Here is an 11,407-nt window from a genome sequence, read left to right as displayed (position 1 = left end):
TAGTTTTACGTTCACTTGGTACAGCAGACAGGAGCTGAGCTCCGCGTTGCACTCACATACAGGCTTAGTCTGTGCTCGTCCCCAGAGTGAGAACTGAACTCGCAAACTTCAGAATCAGAGGGAAATGTGCTGGCACTCACCATCGTCTGGCTTCGATTTGGCTTCATGGTGACTTCGCTGTGATTTTATTGTTCCGTTCTTGCTTGTGATGGACTTTACAAGCGGCAATCTGGGGGGATGTTGGCGCCTAAAACTGGCAAAAGGAACAAAACGCCGTTCAGCGAATGGTACGGGTCTGGAGTTCAAGCAGGTTTAAGTGAACCCGTGTGAAATGATCTAAAACTGGGAAATGACCACTGGGAGAGGTAGTGCGAACACGATGGGCCGAATGGCCTCCTGCCGCCCAGTGAGAATCCTGTGCCGAGCGGGTTGGGGGTGAAATGAGGAATATTCAACAAGTGACGTTAAAGTGGGCGGGAGGAAAAGCTGGGGAATTGGCAAGTGAGTGGATCAGTCTCGCTTGAAAGCAAGCAAAAGCGAGCAGTGCTAGTTCTGTATTCTTGCTGCTGACGGCAGTCTGTGACTATGAGCTTCTCAGGTTCTCCCGACTAGCTGCAGGAGGGAGATTGTGTCGGCGAGGAGTGTACAATCCGCTGGGAATAAGCATCTCAGCTCGCATTGAAGAATGGTTCCCCGGCAATCGGTCTAAGTGTCTGTGCTTATCCCCACCCCTAGCTGAAGAGGGCTGGTAGGGGTGCTGTGTTCAATATGATTCCATGGCTGTTCCTGTTAAACATCCTTTCCAGTCAGCCTTTGGGTAGGTGTCTTTTCTAAGTTGAAGTGGTTTTCTTGTCAGGGTTGCACGGAAGGAGCAGATGGCAATAACTTTTCCAGCTCAGAGGTTTTGAAGATCAGAGGTAGGTGGACAACAGAACCTCTCTTCTGGTGCACTTTGGTCAAGGAAGTGTTTACATAGTGGCCTCAAATTGAGATGAGTGAGCAGATCATTCTTATCCTGGGAATCCAAGTACCAGCTGTATAAGGAACAGAGAGAAGTGGATGTGGGGAAGAGGGTGAGGGATGTGCATTTTCCTGATATGTCTGGCCTTGTCCCCTATCATCTGGTCACCCAGATAATTTGCCTGAATATAATCCATTCCAGTTATTGGTTTGTTTCAGAATCCCTTCTCCCAAATTCTCCTCTAGGGAAAAAAAACTGCATATTTTTTCTTTTTTTTTGTCTTCTTTTTCTTTCTTTTTTCTTTCTTAACAGGATGTCTGATACTACTGTTCCTTATTTTTGTATTTTCCCCCCCACTACTGCTTAATTTTCCCCAGCACCCATGTCGTGTATGTGTAAGTGTCTAATACAGTGAAAAACAACAAGTGTGTAAATCTTTATTTATATTCCGCTACCAGGAAGAAAGGAAACGCCCGTGGCCAGTGACAAGCAGTGCCCTTCTCATCAAAGGGCAATGCTGCGTGATCAAACAGTGAAGGGGAGGGCCAGGATTAAATCAAAATAGAGTTGGAGGGGGAAATAAAACACCCCACTCTCTGTAAACAAATAATTTATGTCAAGTGTTGCTGAGGAAGCATCTTCACCCAGTCAGAGATTTTGGGGGTCATAACCAGCAGATTTGAAAGAGAAGATGGGGGCTGTCACTCTGTGCCGTGCTGAAGAAGCACTGCATTATTGGGTATACTTTCTGTTAAATTGAGGGTCTGTCTGCCCTCTCAGTTGAGTGGGACAAGTCCAATAATATTTAATGAAAATCCAGGAGTTCAGCTTTGGAGACCTGGCCAATAAATATTTCTCATCTAGCATCACTAAAAATCAATGATTTGATCATCATCAGGCTACTGTTCATTGGAGCTTCCTGTGCATATAATGTCTGCTGAATTTCCCAATGACACCGCAGGGAAGAGGTTGGCCTACTGCTAATGTCGCTGGCCTAATTGTCCTAAGATCAAGATGAATTCTCTGCAAGCATGGATTCAAATCCACCACAACAGAAGGTACAATTCAAATTTGGTTATTAAACAGCAGAAATCGAAAGCTCATCTCAGTGGTTAGCTGTGCTGCCTCACAGCACCAGGGACCCAGGTTCGATTCCCACCTTGGGCAACTGTCTGTGTGGCATTTGCACATTCGCCACGTGTCTGTGCAGGTTCCCTCTGGGTGCTCTGGTTTCCTCCCACAATCCAAAGATGTGCAGGTCAGGTGAATTGGCCATGCTAAATTGCCCGTAATGTTTGGTGCATTAGTCAGGGGTAAATGTAGGGTAGGGGAATGGATCTGAGCAGGTTACTCTTCAGAGGGTCAGTGTGGACTTGTTGGGCAGAAGGTCCTGTTTCCACACTGTAGGGATTCTAATCTCAGGAATGGTAAGCACAAAACTAACATGGACTTGTAAAAATCCACCCATTACCACTGATCTTTAAGGAGGGAAATGTGCTCACCTTATTCCGCCTGGTCTCAATGTGACAGTAAGCCCACACAATATGGTTAAGTCTTATCTGCTCCCTTAAATAACCCAAGGAAGCTGTCAGTGCAAGGGCAATTAGGGATGGGCAATAAACACTAATCTAGCTGGGTGATGTGTACATCACATGAAAGAATAAAGTCTAAAAGAGTCTGCAATTCTAAGAATATATCAAAATGTGGCCATACATCCTGAGATCAAAAGCACTGTATAAGTAAAATTTAAGATTTCAAAGATAGTGCTGAGTCAAACAGAGTAAAGAATTGATAGCAAGACTGGGTATATTTTATTAATGTTAAACAGTGACTAGAGAATTAGGATTAAACGTGTTGAGAGGTTGGTGGTTACAAAAGATTTTAATTATCCAGGAACAGAGTGGGATTGGAAGACTTTTTGTGGTAAGAAAATAGAGTTAGCAAACAGACCTGAGATGGGTATTCAAAGATGTTTAAATAATGTGCAGAGGTCACTAACCAAACGTATTCTGGTAAGAAAAGAAGTTTGTATATTGTGCTTATTGAAGGCAACAATTCTTTGGAACTAAGTACTGTAATTTTTAACTTCTTAAAATTAAACAGATACTTTAAAAAATGGCAGGCTAGAAAGTAATATGTATAGTTAGGGACAAAAAGAATGGATAAATTCTATGTGCCTCTATTCTTGCGAATGGTGGAGCAGAATAAATGGGCCAAATGGCCTTATCCGGCTCCTATGTCTTTCTGTATTTCAATCACAGAATAATGCGGCAGAGGAGCAGGTATTTCAGCCCATCTGCTGTGCTGACCATTTGGCTAATCTAGTCAATTCATCCCCTCGCCTTTTCATTCCACAAAGCCCTGCAAATATTTCACCTTTAGCTATTTATTCAATTCTGTTTTGAAAGTTATCACAGAATCGATTTCCACCATCCTTTTGGGTAGCACATTCCAGATCTCAACAATTTGCTGCTTTCCTCCTCTTGTCGGGCTGTTTCTCTTACCCAGTGCTTTAAATCGGTGTCCTCTGGTTAACTTCCCTTCTGCCGTTGGAATGATTAGATTACTTACAGTGTGGAAACAGGCCCTTCGGCCCAACAAGTCCACACCGACACGTCAAAGCGCAACCCACCCATACCCCTACATCTACCCCTTACCTAACACTACGGGCAATTTAACATGGCCAATTCACCTGGCCTGCACATCTTTGGACTGTGGGAGGAAACCGGAGCACCCGGAGGGAACCCACGCAGACACAGGGAGAACGTACAAACTCCACACAGTCAGTCGCCTGAGGTAGGAATTGAACCCAGGTCTCTGGCGCTGTGAGGCAGCAGTGCTAACCACTGTGCCACCGTGCCCAGCTTCCCTGTTACCTTGATATTACTGATGTCCCACATTCCCCAGGACTTCTGTAAATCTAGTCTATATCCTCTTTAAGGTCTTGACAGCTTTCTGAAAGAGTGGTGTCCAAAGCTGGACACAGTGATTTAGCTGGGGTCAATTCAGTGTTATGTAAATATTCAGCAAACCTTTGTATGCTGTTCCTCTATTCAAAACCCAAGAATAACTCTGCCTTATTAAGAGCTTTCTAAAATTATCTGTCTAACTTCAACAGTTTGTGTATTCACCTCCTGACGTTTTTCTTTCTTACAGAGTCTTTAGTTTAAGTTGCTTCTTTTCATAGTCGATTAACACACTTCTAATGTTTTCATGAATAAGATACAGCAGCTGAACTGAGCTAAGTACTGCACAGCAACAACCACTGGTCAGACTTGATACAAGTAACTGTTTCTCTGCGGAAGACACATGGTGTTAGATGCAAATCAGCCACAGTGTTTTATTGAGCACATATTTGAAGACAGTACACGACGGAGAAGGAATCAAATGTGATTGTTTAAGATTTAAAATGAAATAAGGCAGAAAGGTGTTCATGTGAATGAAAAACACCTCATAGGAAAGAAGAATATAAAATACTGAAAGTAATCAGCAATTTGGGCAGCATCTGTGGAGAGAGAAATGAACTAACATTTCAGTGTCTAACTTTTTTATCGTAATTAATTCTGAACTGATTTTGATTCGATTCTCATGAAAGGTTATGACCTGAAACTTTAATGTAATGTCAGATAGCTAAACAAACAGAAACAGAAATTGCTGGAAGTCCTTAGCAGATGTGGTGGCGTCTGTGGAGCGACATCAGTGTTAATGTTTTGGGTCGAGTGACTCTTCCTCAGACTGATGAAAGCTAAGAAAATGTTGGTTTATTTGCAGAAGACTGGGTAGGGGAAGGGGATAAGGAACATAAGAACATAAGAACCAGGAACAGGAGTAGGCCTTCTGGCCCTTCGAGCCTGCTCCACCATTCAATAAGATCTTGGCCTCAGCTCCACTTACCCACCCTCTCACCATAACCCTTAATTCCTTCACTGTTCAAAAATGATCTATCTTAGCTTTGACAGCATTTACTGAGGAAGCCTCAATCACTTCACTGGGCGGGGAATTCCATAGATTAACAACCCTCTGGGTGAAGAAGTTCCTTCTCAATTCAGTCCTAAATCTGCTGCCTCTAAGTTTGAGGCTATGTCCTCTTGTCCTAATTTCACATGCCAGGAGAAACATGCTCTCTACTTTTTTATTAGCTATTCCCTTCATAATTTTATATATTTCTATAAAATCCCCCCTCATTCTTCTAAATTCCAATGAATATAATCCCAGTGTACTCAGTCTCTCCTCATAAACCAACCCCCTCAATTCTGGACTCAACCTCCTTTAGTGCCAGTACATCCTTTCTCAAGTGAGGAGACCAAAAATGCACGCAGTCCTGCAGGACTCCTGCAGGTGGGGATAGAGCCCAAAGAGACAATAACAGTTGGACAGACAAAAGAGTGGGTAACGATCTGACTATGAGGGCAAATGGGGGCTATTAGTGAAAAACAATGGATTGCGTTTAATAACAGACTACATAATATCAAGACCAATGTGGGGGCTGGGGTAAGCACTTGGGAGAGTTTAAACCCAAAAGTTGTTGAACTCAATATTGAGTCCAGAAGGTAGCAAGATCACCAAACGGAAAATGAGGGGATGTTCTTCCAGCTTGCACTGAGCTTCATTGGGGCACTGCACCAAGCCTGAGACAGGGTGGTGTGTAGAAGTGTCAGGGAACTGGAAGCCCAGGGTCTTTTTTGTGGACAGGATGTAAGTGTTCTGCAAATTGGTCACTCTGTCTACACTTTGTTTCCTCAATGTAGATGAGCCAATGCAGAGAATAATTTAATAAAGGTGTTCAAAATCCAAATGGGTAAAGTGCATAGCAACAATTTCCATCCACAGACAAGACTCAATAACAAAAAGATGCAGCTCAGAGTAATGGCCAAAATAATCAAAGAAGAGGTGAGAACGTTTGTTCTGTGGTGGGCTGTTTTAATTTGCAATCTTCTGACTAAACAGGCTGTATAACCAACTTCAATAGAATGAAAGGACAAAACCTTGAAACCTAAAGAGTCGAGATCTCCGCGAACTCTTTTTGAGAGTTGACACAGGCAAATAACCTCCTTCTATGTTGTGTGACTGTCATGAATTATGGCATCCATTTAATTAAAGGACAGACGTTGTTCTCTTATTTGAGATGCAAGTGTGGGGTTCTTAGCCACAGCTGTGTTTGCAAATTGAAACTATTCCTGGTTAAAATATGAACATTGGAGATGGATGTAGCTTTGCATCGGTTGCTACAGTGATGGGGATCTCGTGATTAGTGAGATTTATTTTTCTCCCCTCAAAGGGGAGAGGTGGTGTGTAGAATAGCAAAATGACAGACGGTTGCTAAGAAAGTTGTTTGCACTACAGAGAGGAATCCATCTCTCAGACCTCGTCATTGGCTGACATTTACTCCATTGTGTGAGATATTGTTGCAGCAATGGGAAATGGATAGAAAGAGTCTGTGGATCATCTATCAGCAACCAACCAAATGCTACAGTTCAACCATAACTCTTTTTACAAGACTCTTGCCAGATTTTGTTGTTGAGTGTATCTAAGGAGTATACTCATTATAGTTTAATGAGTTTAACCCTATCAGTGCTAAGGCATCACCAGCTCCTGCTTACTTTATTTATGCTATTGATAAAATATATTTCCTTTTGTTATTTACACCACCTTCAGAACATGTTTGTACAGTATCTGATTACATTTTATGTTTGAACAATAACTGGAGTCCTGTAGGGTTGGGACACAGCAATACTATTATTGAGTGGGACGTAGATCACAATATCACAAAATTGTTATAGTGCAGAAGGAGGGTATTCAACCCATCATGCTTGCACCAGTTCCATTACCTAATGCTAATCTCCTTACTTTACCCCATTGCCCTGCACACCATTTCTATCCAAGTTATCATTCAATGCTCTCTTGAATGCCTCAGTTGAACTTGTCTCCACCACATTTCCAGGCAGTGCATTCCATACTGAGTGAAAAAGTTTTTTCTCACATCACCCTTACTTGATTTGGAGATCACTTTAAATCAATGCCCTCTTGATTTTGTTCCTATGACAAATTGGAACAGCTCCTCCCTTAGTACTCTATCCAGCCCAAGCATGAGTTTGAAAACCTCTATTGAATCTCTGCTCAGCCTTCTTCCCTCCAAGGAGAATATTCTCTTGGGGTGGCATGGTATCGCAGTAGTTAGCGCTGCTGCCTCACAACTCCAGAGACCCAGGTTCAATTCCAGCCTTGAGCAACTGTTTGTGTGGTGTTTACACATTCTCCTCATCATGTATGGGTTTCCTTTGTGTGCCCAGGTTTCCTCCCACAGTCCAAAGATGTACAGGCTAGATGGATTGGCCTTGCTAAATTGCCCATTTTGGCCAGGGATGTACAGACTGGGTGGATTAGCCATGGGAAATGCAGACTTACAAGGATAGGGTAGAGAGCGAGTCTGGGTGGGATACTCTTCAGAGAATTGGATTTTATAACTCCCAACTTTTTAAATCTGTCCCCTGAATGGAAGTTTCTCATTCCTGGAACTATTCTGGTAAATCACTCTCTATTCTCTCCAATGCATTTATGTCTTTCCTACAATGTGGGCAGCCACAGCTGTACACAATACCTTAGCTGAGGTCAATAAAGAATCTTTTACAAGTTCAGCATCGCATCCCTGCTCTTGTACTCTTGTAACAAAGAAGATTGCTGAGGGCATATCTGTGAATGTGATCTATATGGATTTCAGTAAGGTGATAAGGTTCCTGATGGCAGATAGGTTAGCAAGGTTAGATCACATGGAATACAGGGAGAATGAGCCATTTGGACATAGAACTGGCTCGAAGGTGGTGACACGGAGGGTTGCTTTTCATACTGGAGGCCTGTGGTGTGCCACAAGGTTAAGTGCTGGGTCTGCTGCCTTTTGTCATTCAAATAAATTATTTGGACATGAACTGAGGAGGTATAGTTAGTAAGTTTGTAGATGATGCCAAAATTAGAGGTGTAGTGGACAACAGAGGTTACCTCAGGGTACAACAAGACATTAATCAGATGGGCCAATGGGCCTAGGAGTGGCAGATGGAGTTTAATTTAGATAAATGTGAGGTGCTGCATTTTGGAAAGGCAAATCAGGGCAGGGATTATACACTTAATGATAAGGTTCTCGGGAGCGTTGCTGAACAAAGAGACCTTGGAGTGCAGTTCCTTGAAAGTGGAGGTGCAGGTAGATAGGATAGTGAAGAAAGCATTTGGTATGCTTTCCTATACTGGTCAGTGCATTGAGTATAAGAGTTGGGAGGTCATGTTGCAGACGTACAGGACATTGATTAGGCCACGTTTTGAGTGCTTAGTGCAGTTTTGACCTCCCTGCTATAGGAAGGATGTTATGAAACTTGAAAAGATTTACAAACATGTTGCTGGGGTTGGAGAGTGTGAGCTAAAAGGAGAGACTGAGTAGGTTGCAGCTATTTTCCTTGGAGTGTCGCACAGTGGCTCAGTGGTTAGCACTGCTGCCTCACAGCACCAGGGACCCAGGTTCGATCCCTGCCTTGGATGACTGTCTGTGTGGAGTTTTCACATTCTCCCCGTATCTGTGTGGGTTTCCTCCAGGTGCTCCGGTTTCCTCTCACAATCCAAAGATGTGCAGGTCAAGTGAATTGTCCATGCTAAATTGCCCATAGGTTAGGTGCATTAAATGGGACTGGATGAGTTATTCTTCGGAGGGTCGGTGTGGACTTGCTGGGCCAAAGGGCCTGTTTCCAAACTGTAGGGAATCTAATGTAATCTTGTACGCTGAGAGGTGACCTTATAGAGGTTTATAAAATCATGAGGGGCATGGATAGGATAAGTAGACAAGGTCTTTTCTCTGGGGTGGGGGAGAAGGCATAGGTTTAGATTGAGAGAGGAAGGATGTAAAAAGACCGTAAGGAGCGACTCTTTCCACGCGGGGGTGGTACATGTATGGAATGAGCCGCCAGAGGAAATGGTGGAGGCTGGTACAATTGCAACATTTAAAAGGCATATAGATGGGTATATGAATAGGAAGGGTTTAGAAGGATATAGTCCGGGTGCTGGCAAATGGGACTAGATTTATCTAAGATCATGGACGTGTTGGACTGAAGGGTATGATTCTGTGCTCACTGTGTAGCTCTCTGACTATACTGGATTAGTGGTGCTGGAAGAGCACAGGCAGCATCCAACGAGCAGCGAAATCGACGTTTCGGGCAAAAGCCCTTCATCAGGAATAAAGGCAGTGAGCCTGAAGCATGGAGAGATAAGCTAGAGGAGGGTGGGGGTGGGGAGAGAGTAGCATAGAGTACAATGGGTGAGTGGGGAAGGGGATGAAGGTGATAGGTCAAGGAGGAGAGGGTGGAGTGGATAGGTGGAAAAGGAGATAGGCAGGTAGGACAAGTCCGGACAAGTCAAGGAGACAGTGCTGAGCTATGACTGTACCTCCATGCCTGTAATAAAGTCAAGAACATTGTGTGCTTTATGAACTGCTCTCTCCACCTGTTCTGCAACCTTTGATACTCTGAGCATATGTACACCCTGGTGCCCCTGCTCCTGTGTCCTTTTCGAATTGGATTTGTAAGTGTATTTATGACAATATTCAGATAAAGTTGCCCTAATACTGACAGTAAACCATATGGGCCCTCACCCTCAGTACAAGAAGGCAAGCTGCCAGTCAGGTAAGGGGCGGTGCTGCCAGTGAGACGTGGGAGCGCGCCGCCAGTGCGAGAAGGGAGCGCGCCGCCAGTGCGGTAAGGGAGTGCGCCGCCAGTGCGGTAAGGGAGCGTGCTGCCAGTGCAGTAAGGAAGAGCGCCGCCAGTGCAGTAAGGGAGTGTGCCGCCAGTGCAGTAAGGGAGCGTGCTGCCAGTGCGGTAAGGGAGCGTGCCACCAGTGCGGTAAGGGAGCGTGCCGCCAGTGTGGTAAGGGAGTGTGCCGCCAGTGCAATAAGGGAGTGTGCTGCCAGTGCGGTAAGGGAGTGTGCTGCCAGTGCGGTAAGGGAGTGTGCTGCCAGTGCGGTAAGGGAGTGCGCTGCCAGTGCAGTAAGGGAGTGCGCTGCCAGTGCAGTAAGGGAGAGCGCCGCCAGTGCAGTAAGGGAGTGTGCTGCCAGTGCAGTAAGGGAGTGTGCTGCCAGTGCAGTAAGGGAGTGTGCTGCCAGTGCAGTAAGGGAGTGTGCTGCCAGGGTCACAAAGCTGGTCCTTTTTTCAATAATACTATGTCCTTGGTTTTTCTCAGAGGGGTCGTAAACAGGCTGGGCTCCGAAATGGCTGGGTTTGGTACAGAGGTAAAAGGGGATTGAGAGGCCTTTATGTTTATACATAAATAGATGAGTCTTTTTGGCCAAAGCTTTTATGTTTTTAGAAATAACCTGTATAAGTCAAGGGGGCATGGCCAGCTCTCTAGCTGAGCAATTCAGTTCAGAACTGGTTAGGCAGTTCAGCTGTGCACTGTGTGGAAACAGGCTGCTGAACTCTCTCTCCTTCTGCCCTTCTAACTTTGACCTGTAAGCCTTTGTTTCATTTTTACTGTGTTTAAGGGGTTTGCTTATTGGGACTGTTGTGTAGATTCAAAACAGCAGAATGAAGTCTAGTTTGGATAGACTCAGTAGGGGTTCTTCATTCTGTTCTTTGTGTTTCATAGTGTAATTTTGTGAATAAATCTTTGTCTGTTTTAAAACTGGTAGTCAACCTCACTAACTTACTCCAGGTAATTTTCACTGAAACAAATTGCAAAGTAATGGCCTGGGCTGCCTGCTTAAAGATGTTTTGAGTGGTCTGGCCTAGTCCATAACAGATTGGGGGCTCGTTGGGATTTTAAACAGAGAGTGGTAGGTGCTAGTGTCTTTATTTTGGGTGTTGGTTTGGTTGGGTAGACAAAGCTTGGGATAGGAATGGCTCTTTTAGTTGCCAAAAGTTTTCTGGAAGTGGATGCGGTGACTTTAGAAATTTTGCAAAAGGTGAATAAGACCAAGCTGCAGGAATTAGCAGATAAACTGGGATTGGAGCTGCCTGCCTCTGTGAGGAAAGGAGAGATAATTACAGTGGTAGGTCAACATTTAAATTGCTGGAAACACCATCAGGATTTATCGAGATGGCAAGAATTCAATTACAAATGAAGCAAAATGAGTTAGAGGTGAGAGGTAAGGAAAGGGCAGTAGAAATGAAACAGTTTGGGTTACGATTAAAAGCAGAAGAGAGGGAAAAAGAGAGAGTAGCAGAAGAGAAAGGAAAAGAGAGAGCATTTGAACTTCAAAAACTGACACATTAAAAAGGAAAGTCAGCTTAAAAGGCTGGAGATAAAGGCTGAGGGTAGGCTTAGTGAGGATGAGCAAGCCCCTGGTAGTCTGAAGCCCAGGGAGAAACTGTTTAAGTATGTTCAAGTATTGCCTAAAATAGATGTGAAGGATGTGGAAGCCTTTTTCATCTCATTTGAAAAGGTGGCTAAAAAAATGCAGTGGCCAGTGGCAATGTG

The 11,407-nt window shown here is 44.2% G+C and overlaps 1 protein-coding gene across 4 annotated transcripts in view; it reads left to right on the top strand.

Annotated features, from left to right (window-relative positions):
* Positions 1-543: 543 nt before the first annotated feature.
* The window catches only part of pkd1b (polycystic kidney disease 1b), a 243,206-nt gene continuing 232,342 nt past the window's right edge, over positions 544-11,407 (top strand). For all 4 annotated transcript variants that reach the window (XM_072558141.1, XM_072558142.1, XM_072558140.1 and 1 more), the window contains exon 1: positions 544-817. In XM_072558141.1, the coding sequence (XP_072414242.1) occupies positions 769-817 (49 nt within the window). In that variant the 5' untranslated portion in view covers positions 544-768. The remainder of the gene's footprint in view (positions 818-11,407) is intronic.

The sequence above is a fragment of the Chiloscyllium punctatum genome, chromosome 39 (genome assembly GCF_047496795.1).
Source record: "Chiloscyllium punctatum isolate Juve2018m chromosome 39, sChiPun1.3, whole genome shotgun sequence".
Classification (NCBI taxonomy): Eukaryota; Metazoa; Chordata; class Chondrichthyes; order Orectolobiformes; family Hemiscylliidae; genus Chiloscyllium; species Chiloscyllium punctatum.
The sequence above is the reverse complement of the archived record's forward strand: the minus strand, read 5'-3'. Positions and strand labels throughout refer to the sequence as shown.